At 40.1% G+C, this 16,820-nt stretch overlaps 1 protein-coding gene across 1 annotated transcript in view; it reads left to right on the top strand.

Moving 5' to 3' along the window:
* Nucleotides 1-2,736: 2,736 nt before the first annotated feature.
* LOC112392102 (glypican-5) overlaps nt 2,737-16,820 on the top strand; it is a gene marked incomplete at its 3' end in the record, with an annotated part of 291,946 nt that continues 277,862 nt past the window's right edge. Inside the window, exon 1 of the mRNA XM_024733626.1 lies at nt 2,737-2,910. Coding sequence (XP_024589394.1) covers nt 2,745-2,910 — 166 coding nt within the window. The remainder of the gene's footprint in view (nt 2,911-16,820) is intronic.

Genomic DNA, 16,820 nt, shown 5'->3' with positions numbered 1-16,820 from the left:
CCAGTCAGTTTCTGAGGGTGAGCTAACCAGTGGCCAGTATTAGCTTAAAGCAGTAGTCAGAATGGAGGGCAATGTGACATCATTAAGATCACCTAAACCATGCTGGAGGTTCTTTATTTCTCTTTACAAGGTCTTGAGTTGACACACTGTAAAGGGTTACTTAGAAGCTTTGCATTTAGAAGAATATTAAAGTGTATTTTAAATAATGACCGTTTAGAGATTCTTCCATCTACAAGTATTGCTATTTCAAAAGCAAAACACAGTGCTATTACATAAAAGGCATTCGATAAATGTTTATTGAATAACATTTGAAAAATGAGGCATTATCACTGTCAAATTACAGACATTTCTCCCTAGCTTCATCTTTAATGTTTACAGGTAAACTGAACAAAAGATTAGTTATAGTACAGTGTGTAGAGATTTTGCTCTACAGTGTCCACATTAAAGGCACTTTGCTATTGTATTCTGGTTGGCAGAAGGAAGCTTGTCTTAAAGCTCATCCATGGTGGTAGCAGTAGGGAATAAGAGGTAGAAACAAAATATCTATTTTTGTAATTGAGGACATTTTGCATGGACTAGACATTTATTTTCTCATTAGATCCTATTCCATTTCTGTATATAACTCCCCACCTAATTATTCTGCTGAAATAAATTGCAAAACCACCGAGAACTTGCTTACATGTCTCTGTAATCCCAATTCTGCCTAGCTTACTGTTTTTCTAAAAATATAGTATGTGTTCAATCAGTATTTCTTAGTTGATTAGTTTTTACTGAACCATCAATCATTCTCAGTGGTGTTTGTGATTTTATCCTTGTAAGACAAATTGTTTTAGAGATTCCAAGTGAATGAATTGGACCAAGTAATCTCTGAGATTCTTTTAATGCTAATGCTACTCTATGATGATCAAATCAATCAAGGAGAGATCCGGGTAAGACAAAAAACTTTTGGAAAACCTAGGGATTTATTAGCCTTATATTAACATAGAAGGAATTCTAGTAGAATAAAATGCCACAGATAAAAATTATATATATTTACTAGTAAAAAAAACCCTGATAAACTATAAACAGCCTTTTGTGTTACTGAATGTAACCCACTAGGTTCTTCGGTATGGCGTGGTGTGGCCGAGGAGAGCCTGTGGTTAATAGCACATCTTCTGGATTCCAACGCCTGGGTTTCTCATTCCGCCACTCAGCAGATATGTTGGCCTTGGGCAAGCCACTTCACCTCTCTGTGCTGCCTGTTTCCTCATCTGTAAAACAATGATGATAGTAGTAACTACTTTACAGGGTTGTTATAAAGATTAAGTGAATGATTAAAAAGTCCCATGACATTTAACTAAGACTTAAAATTATTCATCTCTATCTCTCGGCAAGGGTTCAAATTTGAGAATAAATTCCCTTTAGGTGGTTAAAGCATTTATAGTCTCCCTGGCCTGATGCTTTTAAGTAGTTTTGTTTTACTGGAGGAGGACTGTCTTCAGGTGCCTGTAGATGATGAAACACTCTTGTCATTCACAGTCTTAGTGTTAAGTCAATCGTATTTCAAAAATACATCTGGCCCTTTGGCTTATGGTTTCTAATGCAGTCCTTTTGTAAATTGACAAAATTCCTTTGTCATTTTAAAATCACTTAAAGTCTTCATTTTTCTATCTTCCTTGTGAGAAACTCCCCTGAGCACTTTTACCCTAGTAGTTCTTTGAGAAATGTTTTAAAGAAATTCCAGAAGTGGTAAAGCTCAGAAGGGCCCTTATAGATACAAAGTACTGAAGCAAAATATGATGCTAAAGGGTAATAAGAGAATAAACTGGACTTTATTGTGAAAATAAGAACGTTATAAGGTTTGAATGTAATTTTTATGACTTCTAAATTTTTTCAGGAAATCGTAATGTTACCAAAAAAAAAGTTCCAAAGCAGCAAACATACAGAAATTCTAAAAAAATAACGTCTCATGTACTCTTTTAAAACCTAAGTGCTATCAAGCCTCTCAACTGAGATCTTTAACTATAAATAGTTTTTTGCCTTTTATATTGTGCCCAGATCCCATTTCATGCAATTCGAATACAAATTCCTATGCATTGAGGACCTTGATTTATACGGAAGTATTTATATGGAAGTATTCCCAGTTGGTGTTTCTCATCGCGTCTTCTCTGAGCCTCTTCGTACATTCGCTCTTCTTTTCCTCAGACTGCAGTTCCCCGGAATGGATTGGGGAGAGCGAGGTCGGGTTCCGTTTTAGTTGTTTCCTGGCTCCACGCAGCGCCGCTCGGCTGTCTCTCCAGCGTGGACCACCGTTGACAGGCTCCACGGGTGAGGGAGGCCCCGGGCGGCACGCGGGGGGCGTGGCCTGACCACGGGGCGGGGGCGGGGCCTGTCCGCGGAGCTAGACTGGCTGAGCGTCCCAGGTCGGCCGCTTCCAGCCGAGCCCTCCTTCGGCTACCGCGGCGGTGCCCCGAGCCAGATACTCTCGGGCTCCGTGTGACTCCAGCCGTTTCCTCGCTCGCGCGGCGCCATCTCGACCCGCTGGAGAGGGAGACCTGGCGGCGCTCTGACTGAGAACTCCGGTGTCTCAGCCTTGGGGCACCTCCGGAGACAGCCAAGTGCCCGCAGGTGAAGCCGGAGTCCCAGCCCACCGACAGATAGCACCTCTTGGGAACCTCGACCACCGAGCCTTTTCCAGCGCCTGCAGCGCTAGGCGCGCGGGGAGAGGGGGTTCCACGGCGGGGGAAGAAGTGACCAGGACACCGATGATGGACGCACAGACCTGGCGCGTGGGCTGTCGCTGTCTCCTCCTTCTGGCTCTCGTTGGGTCTACCCGAAGCGAGGGCTTGCAGAGCTGCGAAGAAGTTAGGAAACTTTTCCAGTGGCGCCTGGTGGGACCTGTCAAGGGGCTGCAGGATTCGCCGCGGGCAGGTAAGGCGCGGACTGTCGGCGCGGAGCTGTGCGTCTGGGCACGGGCTGGGGCGTCCGGGGCGCCGGCCCTGCGCTCCCCAGGTTGTCTGAATGGCCCTTCGTGGGAAGATGACCTTTGAGGCCCTCGGGCCGCGCAGGGTGAATCCTGGGGAGGCCTCTGGGGAAGCGCGGCGTGAACATCCCGAGCGCAGCGCAGCTCCGGGGACTCCCTGACTCCGCCTGCGGCTGAGCCGAGCTCTGGGCGTTTGCTTCCCGCCCGGCTCCCTTAGTCTCGGCGAATGCGCTGGAAGGGGCCGGTAAACCTGCCAGCGGGGGACAGCGCGGCCTGACCGCGTTTCTGTTCCGCGTGGGAACTTTCCCAGTGCCCTGCCGGGGGGCCTCGGTTGGCTGCTTTCTCGTACGGTGGACGGAGTTGGGCTGGTCGCTGTAAGTTTGATAGTAAAAACACAAAGCTGCCTTATCCTCCTTTGCTGGAGAATGGGGCGGTGACAAGGGCGGCCGGTCCCCTCTGTCATTAAGACTCGCCCTCCCTGGTGTGACACTTAGCTGCCCCTCCGCGCCTGGGCATCAAGCCCACCTTGCAGGAACCTAAACTACCCAGTGTGTCTCTCGGAGCCACTGGGTAGATGCAACGCCTGAAAGATGTGCCGGCAACAGGCGATCAAACAGAATGCATGGGGGAGCCACTTGACATGGATGAGATCTTCCAGAGATTGAAAGGGAAAAAATACAGTAAGTGTGGCAAGCGTCGATTCTGCTTCTCGTAAGCGCGTGTGCCTGCACCTTTACCCTGTGCTCCGTGCCCCCTCCGCGCAAATTTCCTTCTGCGGGCGGGATTTCCAGTTTACATTTGGTCTGGAAGAATAGGTCTTAGTTGTCAAACGCGACAGCAGGTGTCTGCAGCTAAGATCGATCTTACTGGAGCAATGCACCTAATTACGAGGCCAACACACTGACAAATGCTGTGAGCTTATTGGTTGGACGAAGAACTTGTGGAGGATGCTTGGGTCTAAAATCTGTCCTCTGAGTTTGTATGGTGAGGGGGCTTGCTCGTAGCACTATGGAGCTGTGGCTCTTTCGCTTGATTTCTTTGCTGGTTGTCAACTCAGTTCTGGAGTCATCCCACAAGGAAAATCTGGCCATTTGAGCCCGCCGAAACTATTTTAGTTTACAAGAGTAGTCTTATAAACAAACACACAAATATTTATTTGAACACCTATTCGGTACTAGGCACTTTTTCTATACTACTTGAAACAACATAGTTGGATATTCTCAGCTGAGGGCAGTTCTGTTCTCAAACGATACCACCCCCTTGTAAACCTGTTCTTATTTCGGTGCATTCGTTTCATTTAAAAAAAAAAACAACCCACACTTGTCAGTAGCTAATGCAACTAAAGTGAGTGTGTGTGTTGGGGCAGGGGACTTGGTGAGGGCATTGAGCTGTGAAATCCTCACCTGAACCATAGATTTTGCCCCCCAGATCCCATAATTTTGGCTGATATGTTCAGTAAATGTTGACAGTAAGGCCTTGATTTCACCACCCATCTCATATCTCAGTATATCTGGTACCTGCTAAACATAATACAGTGACTAGAAGGTATTACATTTCTAGAACCTTGTGTGTGTTTCATCTCTTTTGAAGAGGAACTTTGCAGCGTTATCAGTCACTGGCATTTTACTGAAACCGAAACTCTGTCCTACAGAGATGGAAATGGTTGCACTTATTTGTGTTTGATATACATGACATACAAAAAAGAGCCAGGATGGCAGGCATCTTCTTTTCTAAGGCATTCTGGATTGTTTCCCCATTGCTAGTACCTTTCTTTATCTGTGGCTTAAGGGCAATGGAGGAATCCTAGCAGCACCTACTCAAGGGGCCATGCAGGGCTGCACTCTTAGGGACATCAGTGGTGCTGGTGAAAAGAAGTGCTGAATTCTTTTGATATTTGCATTAAGAAAAAGTCACGTGAAAGTATTATTCTGAATCAGGATCACCCAATAACAGGCACTTACATCTGAATTTGATATAATTCTGACTTGTTATTGTTTCTCTATTGTTGGTCATTTTTTATTTGAATAATTAAATGAATATTAAACTGTTTCTTTTAACAGGCACTCACATCTGAATTTGATATAATTCTGAATTTTTATCATTCCTCTATTGTTGGTCATTTTTTATTTGAATAATTAAATGAATATTAAACTGTTTCTTTTAACATTGACGTCTCTTTTCTTTCCACTAAAAAAACTTTCATTCCCCATTTGAGTAAACCACACATACCACATGGTTCATAAATGCTTTTCTTTATTTTTGTATTTATATGAGATCTATAATATTTAGCTTGATTGAGTATAGTAGTTGAATCTTATTTTCTAAAATTATCCTCAATCTCAAGAGAGAACATAGTTAATATCTAAGTAGTCATTCTCACATAAGAATACAAATATTAATATTCTTTTTAGCGGGTGTATGTATTTAGCACATAGGCTTTCATTGACTAAAGCTAATACATTTAAATTTGATATTTGTTTTCCTTGAAAGTTAATTTTTTTAGTGCTTTCTTGCATTTCTTGTCCACAAGTAGTTAATTCCTGAGATGCCTAGCCAAAATGCCACTTTTAAAATATAAGCAGGTAGAATAACTTTTTACAGTTTCATTCTATATTTGTGACTTTTACATCTTCTGAAAACTATGTTACCTAATTCGAAATTACTAAAATTGTGAGAACAGCCATTTAAGCTGTTTCTCAGATTCCCCTCACCTTTGTTCTCTACCCTGCTCCAATTCTTTTAAGCCTATTGAGCTCCTAAGGATGTTTGGATGAGAAATGTAAAAAAGGAGAGAAGGTGTAAATGTGATTAGAATTACAGATTTCCCTGTGTTCTGATTTTATTTCCTAGGTAGTAGTCAAGGTGCCCTTTGCTCTTGTTTATTTCATCCAGAAAAGAACTGTTAGTGAAAATGTCTTTTAAAAGGTCCTTTTATTTTTATTTTTTTTATTGGGGAGAAGGGATAATGCTTTCCCATTGAAATTCTCTTCACACAGGCATTGTTCACACATGCATTATTTCCTTTTTTTTTAAAGAAGCTAATTCAGAAAGGAGAAGCTTATAAAAATCCAAGGCTACCTTCAGATTTTATATACCAACTAGTTTTTAAAATGTGGATGTTGCTTGATACAGAGAGTAGCGTGTGAAAGATAACTTTTTCTTGGTAGCTTTGGCTGTAAATAGTATAATAAAAATAAACTTGATGTGGCAAAGTTAAATTCTAATACCATAGGACACTTTAAGTAGTGCGCTATAGCTCTTTTGTGTTTTTTTAAACTGCTTTCATTATAATCCAGTCTTATATTGGCTTCAAGGGCAGTGTTGTTTTATACTGATACCCAAGAGAAACCAATCTACTTGGGGACCTTGGAGTTTGGAATTATAGACATTTGGGTTCAAAACCTGGTCCTGGCACCTGTAACTGTGTGACTGAGGTTAATCAGTTGTCCTCTTTGAACCTCCATTTTCTCATCTGTAAAATGTGAATGTTAGTTCTCAAAGGCATGTTGCATAGATGAAATGCAATGATACATGTATGTAAGATAGCACAAATCTAGGTACATAGTAAGTGCTCAAAAAATGTGTTGCTGTTATTACAGTTTTTTATTTAGTGTCTTGATTGTAGCTGAACTTGACCTTTAAGGGTGAAATTTTAGTTTTGGATCTCTATAAATCAGAATGTGTTTTATAATAACTAGTTTTTTAAAAGTCACAGATGATTGTTTTTAAAATTGGGAAACATGTTTCTATCTAAAATGATACTTATTAGGTCATGGTGAACATTTTGTTTCTTTTCATGAACTAATGGAAAATCAAAGAAACCTATCTGAAGTGGTATTTCTTAGGTTATGGTGAATATTCTGTTTTTTTGTGGACTAAGGGGAACTCTAAGAAAGAAACCAAGCTGCACTGCACCACTGCTAGCTGCAGCACCCATAGCCACTGGTTCTACCACCACCCTGCTGTCTGTATTCAGGGAGGTGAAGGAGTGTGTAGGAGATGCCTTAGGGAGTCACATCATTCGATGGCCGGTGGCCATAGTCACTCATTGACAGTAATCTCAATTTGGGACTTTTGTTTCTCATGAACTAACCCCTTTTGCTGCTTGGGCAGCATGGTTATGGTGATCCAAAACCATAAAAGGGACCCACAGGCTGATGTTGGGCAGATTAATAATAACAGGATTGTCTCGGGTTGAAGTCCACCAGCCAGGAACCACCAGAATCAGGATGATAGTCAAACAAACTAGGTCTTATTTTCTGCAGCAAGGGAGATCGCACAGCTCAGGAACTGTGGGTGCCTTGGTTAGAGGCAGTTGAAAGGGGCTTTTTATAGGATTTGGCTTTGTGCTGGGTGATTACAAGGGTTTAAGGAAGCAGGGCAATTCAGGAATTGAGCATCTTCATAACTTACTTAGGTGTCAGGAAGATTAAGATGGGGCTAGTTTTCTTTAATGAAGAAGCAGTAGTCACTTGCTGATCAAAAGAGGGGGATGTTTAGTTACTTTTGTGGTTGTAGAGTGTCCTCGTGGCTATCCTGCTGCATCACAGGTCTCAAGTGGCTTTGTCTCATCATTGTTTTCTTATTCTGAGCATGTTGTCTCTGTTGAGTTGTAAACATCAAGCCCTAGTTCCAGTGTCAGGGAAACTTGTCACTTTCTCCTCTGGAAAATCTGGCGTGTGCTTCGATGTCTAAGAAAATGATGTGTTTCATTTTTATCCAGGCTTTTAGTGAAGCTTCATAATGGGGAAGCGAGTATGATTTTCTACTTTGAGGCCATAGAGTATGACTCTCCATCAGGGCCTGAATTGTACAAATCACATCCTATTCCCTCATAGTCAGTTTACTAACAAATGTAAATGTTGTGTGTGTCCCTGTCCTCTCTCCATCCCCAAATTTAAGTTCCTTTTTGCCAAGTGTCCAACATCCTGTATTTGTATAATCGGCTTTAGGGAGGGATGCAATTTAGGAAACTTAAGAATAGCATTTTATAATTATTTTATACTTCCCCCAACCATGTTTCCAGCTTGCTAGGACTTTCTAGAATATGGAATTTGGCTTGTCTGATAAGAACACCTTCCTGGTCTATAACATTTCTTTTATCATTAATTGGTATAAGACCAAGAGTAACATTTCAACAACCAGATACTGCTTGTAAACAGACATGACTTATAAATCAATGGCCTCTTGATATAACTGTTCAAGAAACCACAAATTCATTTTGTTAAAATGGAGTCATGAGAGACTTCATTCATATACTTTGTTGAAATAGATTGTGAACGTGGTACCCTATCTACTCCGTTAACTAACAAGAGCGATTCATTTTAATAGAGAGTAGCCATTTTCCATATCTACCTTTCTTTTACGAAAGCCTGACCTTTAGAAGACAAGACACCACCAATTGTGCCCTCAATTCTTCTACTTTCCAGCTTTAGAAATTTCAAATTTTCCCAGTGGCACTGCTAAAATCATCCTAGAACGATTAGTCATTCTTCTGTGAATCACAATTCGCTGTTGTGGCCTCTCCCGTTGCGGAGCACAGGCTCCGGACGCGCAGGCTCAGTGGCCATGGCTCACGGGCCCAGCCGCTCCGCGGCATGTGGGATGTGGGATCCTCCCGGACCGGGGCACGAACCCGTGTCCCCTGCATTGGCAGGCGGACTCTCAACCACTGCGCCACCAGGGAAGCCCTAAATATCACCGTTTTTGATTAACCTTATCAGGTTCACATATGGCTGCCATGTAAGTTGAAGGTATAATACACTTTTTCCGAAAGAAAATGAGATTTTGTACTTTCATGATTTTATGAGAGTCTACACTTCTCTTGAAAATTTAAAATACTGAAAAGTACAAAGAAAGCAAAAACAATTTTACCATCCAGAAATAACTACCAATAACCCTTTGAGTTATCTTTTCAACACCCTCATCAGTCCTCTGCTCAGCACATAAATATTTTTTGAAAGAATGTAGAATCACTTTTTCTTTCTTTGTAACATGCCTTTTCCAATCGTAAACATCCTTGTAAATATGTATTTTTTTAGTGACTAAGATTCTACTGAATCACTGCACCATTCATTGAATTCTCTACTGTTGTTGGAAATACAGGTTTCTAATATTTGCTACCATAAAGTCACATGGCTAAGGACATGAAAGGCAAATGTGCCAAACTCTCACCCCACTCACAGCTCTGTGATCGCCTTATCTACATTCATTCCACTTCAGGGTTTTTCAGTGTCAGCACCACTGACCTGTGGGGCTGGAGAATTCTTTGTTGTTGGCAGGGGCGGCGAGTGCTGTCCTGTGTATTGTAAGGTGTTTAGAAGCTTCCCTGACCTTTAGCCCCCTGGATGCCAGTAGCAATGCCTTTCCTCACCCCCAGTTCTGACAACAGAAGATGTCTCTAGACATTGCCAAATGACCCAGGAGAGGCAAAATCGTCCTGACTGAGAGCCACTAGTATAAATGTCCAACCTATGGGTCCTTCACATACACACATTATATAGCTGGCTGGCTTGCAAGCCTCAGGTCTCAGCTTAGATGTCAGCTCCTCAGAGAAGCCTTTCTCAAGGTTCACTGAACTCTGTTCCCCGCTGTTTCTTTCATGGCACTTTTCATGGTGCCATATTTCTTTTCTTTTTACTGTTGATTTTTCACCACTAGATTGCGTGCATGTTGAGGATAGAGAACATGTCTACCGAGACCGGTTTCATGGATATGAAACGTATACAGTCACACAGGGTCCCACACTCAGAAGGGCCCTATGCTTGGTTTAATGTCCTGCTGTTACCATCTTGAAGTTTGAAAAAGGGTCCTGTGCTTCCTTTTTGCACTGGGCCCTGCAAATTATGTAGCCAGTCCAGCTGTGTCCCTTGTTCACTGTAGAATATCTGGTGCCCAGAACAGCGACTGACACAAAATAGGAGTTGAAATGTCTGTTGAATACTTTAGTAAAGCTTCAAGGAGCCTCTTATTTCACCTTTTGAACCTCTCTGATTCTTAAGTTAAACTTTAGAAGTCAGTCCACAGGTATTGAACACCCAAGATTCTATTGATACAGTGATTTTTTTTTTATGTTTTATGGTGTTATAAAAATGAGTTAAAAATTGGCCCCTATGTCTTTTACTTCTTCACAGCTGGTTGGGACCATTAGCCCAAAGCCCACTGGTGCCAAACTCAAATTTTTACAGTTCCAATTGCTTTAAATATAGCTCAAGTAAACATATTTTTAGTCGTTTAGAGCCTGCCTGCTTTGCAAACCCCACAAAGCTGAACTTATCTGCTAGCCATACAGATAAAATAAACTCTGGTGCAGTAAAAGACCCCAAGTTACTGCTGCCCTTTGAAGCTCTTTGACTCAGAGACTTCCCATCTTACTACTAAGCAATATCACCTAGACATGGGGGCCCCCTCTCCAATACCCCTCTCTCCTGGGATTTCCCTTGTTTTCTTCCTCTTCTGGGTGGTGGTCCTGCACCAATGTCTCAGCAGGTCTCCTGCTGTGAGGGACATCCCCTCTCATGCAGCCTGTCAAAGTGGCACCCAACTAAAGCTCATTGCATACTACTGCCATCATGAGGTCCTGTCTTTTCTTTGACCAGCCCTGAAATCCTCACTCACCACATACAGATCAGTATTTAGTTATTTCTAATATAAGGTTGGGACTCAAAAGTAGCAATACTGATTTTAAATGTGTTTCTTTCCTTCTGCTAGACTGTAGGCTACTTGAGAGCAGGAACTGTGATTGATTTATCTTTTTGTTCTGTGATTAGGCCAAACTTAATAAATCAATTTTGATTTTTAGAATTAATCTTATATTCGTAGTTACCCAACAGGCTCAATTTATTGTGTTTAATTATGTTTTTTTATGCCTGATATTAATAGAATGAGAAATGTAGATGGTGAAGTGTTAAAAAATATATTCTGATCTGGGCTTAGTTGTGTTGTTGAATAAATGGTTTATGTGGAGTTAATATCTTCTTATGTAACTGCCACAAATTTTATAAAGTAACCTAATGCTTTTGAGTTTAAATTTAAAGAAATTTTTATCTATCTTAGCTAACATTTTTGAAATGGAGTAAATTAATTGCCAAACCAACGTCTGAAAGAAAGTTTCCTCAAATGTCTTGCAAGGGAAGGAAGATTATTTAACATTTAAGGATTCATTTGCGGTTGTTATCACCATGTAGACAGTGTGACTGATCTGCCTTAGAACATTAATTGATCTATTATTGGAAGAATGGAAAAAAATAAAGGTGACCAACTATAATTTACAACTGGCTGTGGGTTGGTCGGTTTGTGTTTTATTTGAATATATGTTTTGCAAAATTGTTTCTTTCCGTGAGAAAATTAATAGTAAGGAACTGGAAGATGATTTGGTTTTTCCGTCTCCTACCCTGATTAATTCCATGTTGGGAAAAAGTACAAATCACTTAGCTATGGAATTGTTCCTGAGCTGGGAAGATTGTTTGTTAAAGAACACTGACTTGGGGTCCAGATTCCATGTGACCAAGTAGAGAGGCCACAGTCTTTCAGAGGAAGCAAGAAAATAACTGCTGTTAAATCACAAAACATGATGTATGGTAGCAGGTGCAATTTGTCTCTAAAGTATTTACAACAATTCCAATTTTAGAACTACTCACCTAGCCTTTAAGACTTCTTTTCAGTGATATCTTAGAAAAACCCTTTTTTTTCCTGTGTGAATTGTGATTGGTTATTTTTTTAGGATATCTTAGAATTGGTTTTAGGAAGTTTTACCTAAGTAAAGGATTACTTAAGTCAGTGCTAATGAGACACGCATATTCTGGTATGGTTCAGCTAGTAACTTAAATATCTTTCAAATACAGTCATATTTAAAAGCTAGTGAACATTTCTTGTTTCCTAATTTAAATTGCTTGTTATTCTTTTTAGGATAATGGGTTTGAATTACTGGTTTTCCTCTCCTGTGCTCCGATAATTAGATTTACTTTAGTTTTTATAATTCTGTATGGCAATATAATGAAATAATCTTTGGCAGCTATCTTTTTAGAGCTCACAGTCTTTTGTTTTTCCTTGTCTTATAGTTTCAAGGGACGTTAGTTCATAATTCCTTCAGTATAGTATTCATTTTGGGAGAGGCTAAGAACTGAGAAGAGAGTTGGATAAAAAGCATATCAAGAGTGTGACTTCACTGATCAAATGAACGTAGAAATTATTTCTGCATGTCCTTGTTCATAGCATATATACTCTTTAAATGGAAGACTGTCAGTATTAAATTACCCGTTCAGATTTATTTGCTTTTTGAACAACTCTCTTATTTGGTAAGGTTATACCAAGTTACCTTTGGTTCATTTTCTTTTGATCATTGAAAATGTCTGTGTTTAATGAGCTGAAACTGAAGTAGGTCGATAAAGTGAAGAGATTAATAGTCTGTTCTTCACCGGGCTTGGAATACATTTTACTCTGGGGTGTAAAAGTCATTTTTTTAAAAAAGATTTTTTGATTAACTTAGAAGGTAAAGGAAAGAGGAATAACATTGAAAGAGTCAAAAAGCTGAGGAATCCATGAGTTCTTCAGAGTCCTCTTTATCAGGTGAAGATATGTGTATTTGCTTTTTGAACAACTCTCTTATTTGGTAAGGTTATACCAAGTTACCTTTGGTTCATTTTCTTTTGATCATTGAAAATGTCTGTGTTTAATGAGCTGAAACTGAAGTAGGTCAATAAAGTGAAGAGATTAATAGTCTGTTCTTCACCGGGCTTGGAATACATTTTACTCTGGGGTGTAAAAGTCATTTTTTTAAAAAAGATTTTTTGATTAACTTAGAAGGTAAAGGAAAGAGGAATAACATTGAAAGAGTCAAAAAGCTGAGGAATCCACAAGTTCTTCAGTCCTCTTTATTTATCAGGTGAAGATATGTGGTCTGGATTTGAAGAGTTAAGAGCTTTAGCTGCAAAACAAAACTAAATGTTGCTTTTTGCCTTTCTAAGTTTAGGGTCACAGATAAGCTTGAAGTTGTTAAATATTTAATATTTAGTTTATCTTTGGACATATCTTACATAGAAAACAAGGAAAAGTGGTAAGTATGACAGAGCATTGAAAAGTTGTCATGGGATAAATAAATGGAAAATGAGACATTTTAACTTATACTTTGTCCCATATTATGGTCACATATTTTAGTGAATACCAATGAATTTCATTCTGAAATAGCTTGGTCTTGACTACATCACTTATTAGCTATGTGACCTTCAGCAGATAACTCAACCTCTCAGAAAATGTTTTTCTTTCTTCACAGGGATAGTATGTAGGCTGTTCCTTTTCCCTTTCAGTGGTTTATGAGGACCACATGGTATGGTGTAAAAGCTTTGTAAACAATAATATAATCCATAGTAATGTAGTTAATTCTATCAATACTAGAAATGTAATTCTTAGATACATTTAAAAATTCTTTATATGAGATCAGAGAGCAGGCAAAGTAGAGATCCTTTTTCTTCATGCTAATAAACTTCTAAACTTTCAAATAATTTTCTCCCATCACTCACTCTCAAAGTATTGATCCTCTACTCACAGAAACTTAGTCCATCCTTTCACTCTTTCTTTTAGTTAATAAGTTACTTAATTGTTTATAGTTTAATTCTAAGGTAAAATCAAATTTGTTTATTCATATTATGTAGTTTAAGATCTAAAGACTGGTCTTTTGTGAAATAATGTCATTTAAATTAATTCTATTAAGATCAAGAGGGAGGTACTTTGCCTGGAAACAGGCTGCTCAAATGCAAGCAGGGAGAGGCTCTGCAGCTCGTGATTGACGTCATTAGGGGGAGTAGGGGTTAATTTTCTACTGCGTTTTATCACGTTCTTGCACGTCACAGTGCTGCTGGGTCTTCTTGTGTGTCTTCTGCATTGCAGATGAGAACATTTTTTCCATAAGAAAGGCACAGAGGTGGAGCATGCTGGTGAGTCTCTGCTTGCCCCTTTAGATGGACTCTCCATCCTGCTCTGTCCCTGGACTACATCAAAGGCATTCTTGCCTCTGGCAGCCCTTGGGAAGCAGTGGCTGGAGAAGAAGACTGGGCAAGTGGAGTGTGGTGCATTCCAGGTCTCACCTTGTGGGGTCCTGGCAGCCTGCCTAAGTCCCTTTACCTAAGCACACAGCTCCTCTCAAGCGACCTCACTTCTCTTCTCTGGATTCTGGTAGCTACTTTCTCCTCTTGTCTCGTCTGAGGTAGTAACAGCCCCTTCTCCACAGTTATTAGCCAGGGAGTACTGCAGTATCCTTTATAGTTTTCCTATACCCTGCCCTTTATAAAAAATTTTATTGAATAATTCTATTTGAGATACCAATTTATTTCCCTTCAAGATCCTTCCTGTATGACAAAACTTTACATACTTTAGATATTTAAACCCATAGCTTTCAGAGATCATTTGATTTGTAATTAAAATATATAGAAACACAAATCTGTTCTAGAGTTGAGTTATAAATGCTTTTAGAAGTTCTAATCAATGATGATCTCTCTATTCATATTCAGGTACCTCGTGATCATGCTTCTGTTAATTAGTTGTTTCTTTCCTTCCATTTTCCCTCACCCCTTTTATGAAGAACACTGGTGCTGGCTAACTCTTTAGGTTTCAGTTGGAAATTTGACTAAATAGATAACACCCCAGAATAAAAAAGCAATTTAATCCCCACTGACTCCACTAATTCAATCAACAGCCAAATGTCACAGAATCTATTTTACAAACGTCCCCGTAATTTCTCTACCCACCACCACTGCCACCACCACGCTTTAACCTAGTGCCTTCTCACGGCTGGATTACTCAATCAGCCTACATCTGTTCTTGGTCCTTGCCAGTTCATTTCCCAATTAATTCCCAATGAAGTAAACTTTATCTTTATTTCTCATGTTAAATCCTTCAATGATTTCACATTGCCTTTCTCTAAAAAACAAACAAACGAACAAACAAAAACCAGCAAAAAGAACAAAAGAGTGACTCTATTTGAATACGTAATTTCTGTATAATCAAAAAATAAAATAAACATCACAGTGAAATAAATGGGGGAAAAACTCTATGTCATTTCATCTGTAATACACAACAACCAAAAGGTTAGCATCCTTAATCGTGCATGAGCTCTTATAAATTGGTGACAAAGACACTAATATTCCAAGGGAAATGAAAAAACATAAAAGGAAATTCAAATGATTAAATGACTAATAAGGATATGTGAAGATGATTGACTCAAGAGTAAGAGAGGAAAACCAATTTCTTAGGAATATCACATTGTCAAAGATTAAAAATACTGATAGCTAATGTTCCTGTGGTTGTAGCAAATAGAGCACTCATCTACAGATACTGAGAAAGAAGACTGGTGAAGACTGTCTCTACGTCCGGGGAGAATTTTGCATGTATCACTCAAAATTTAACTTTTGTATACCCTTTGCCTACCAATTCCAATTTATAGGAAAGTGTTCTAACAAAGTAATCGGACAAATTTAAATGAATGTATATACATACATAAGCAGGTTTATTGCACTTAGAATCCACAGCTAATGTAGATGCCTATTAATGTTTATTAAATGAGAAATTATGGATAATCACGTGGACACTAAACCCAGAGAGGTAAAGCTATGTAACCAAAGTGACTCATGGCCCAATTGAAAGGAAAAAGCAAATTATGGCTCGACTTAAAAAAAAAGGAGGAACTGGGCTTCCCTGGTGGCGCTGTGGTTGAGAGTCCGCCTGCCGCTGCAGGGGACACGGGTTCATACCCCGGTCCGGGAGGATCCCACATGCCGCTGAGCCTGCGCGTCCGGAGCCTGTGCTCCGCAACGGGAGAGGCCACAGCAGTGAGAGGCCCGCGTACAGCAAAAATAAATAAATAAATAAATAAAAAGGGAGGCTTGGGAGGAGCCCCTGTAGTTACTCAGAGCCCGTCATTGAGAATTGGGAGGATGTTGGAGAGGCTGGATAGAGGGCTGTGTGTGCTTACATTTGTAACAGTCTCTTTCCCAATGTCCTGGCTCTTTGCAAATAATAGCAGAAACTAGGAGGGTTTGGGTTTCATTTAGGAGCCTTCATTTATTGGAGTTGAGGATTAAGAAGTTTGGTGGTCTTCCTTATAGGCGACTCATCTAGAGTGTGAGAGAGCTGGTGTACCAGATTAACTGAATCTGGGGTGGACAGTTTTCCCATTCCATCCTGGTCCTTTTCACTAGACGGGGAAGGTCTTGGTTCAGCCCGTTAATAAACATAGAGTTAAAAACTATGCAGGTGAAATCAACATCTGAAGGACGACCAGAATTTTCTTTAAAAACAATCTGAAGTCAATCATAATCTTAATGAACAGGTTCATCAGATTTCTGTGTTCAAGGCTGACTATTGTTCTAGTCAAACAGGCTTTGGAAAAGCCCTAGGAATTGCTCCCTGAGGTTGCCTAGTGATCACCTGAGCCTGATCATATAAGAAGTTAGGGGGCTTTTTTCCTGATTGTAATTCTAGAAACCTTTCAGATCTTTGCTAATTGGTGGTTTCCATCCAATGCCGGCCCTGGCCTTCACCAGCAGGCATATGGACTAGCTATTATAAGTCAGAGAAACCAGGTTGATAAGCTTGAATGACTACATTAAAGTCCTCAGCAAATCTGTGAGGATCTTTGGTTACTTTGGGAAAATCTTCAACTATGGCTTGCAATTCAGCTTTAGCCCAGATTTCCTTTTCTTGGAGAGACAAGAGAGGCGGTCAGGGCATAAGAGCTCCCTTTTCTGGCCTCCTGACTCTAACTGGTTTCTATTTAATTGTTTTCACAAGTCACATGCTAGCTTGTTAACCTGCAAGTAGGAAAAACTCCCAGACCCTTCACACTCCCCAGCAGCCACCCCCACCC

The sequence above is a fragment of the Neophocaena asiaeorientalis genome, unplaced genomic scaffold (genome assembly GCF_003031525.2).
Source record: "Neophocaena asiaeorientalis asiaeorientalis breed wild unplaced genomic scaffold, Neophocaena_asiaeorientalis_V1.1 scaffold378, whole genome shotgun sequence".
Lineage (NCBI taxonomy): Eukaryota > Metazoa > Chordata > Mammalia > Artiodactyla > Phocoenidae > Neophocaena > Neophocaena asiaeorientalis.
This window is presented reverse-complemented; position numbering and strand designations above follow the sequence as displayed.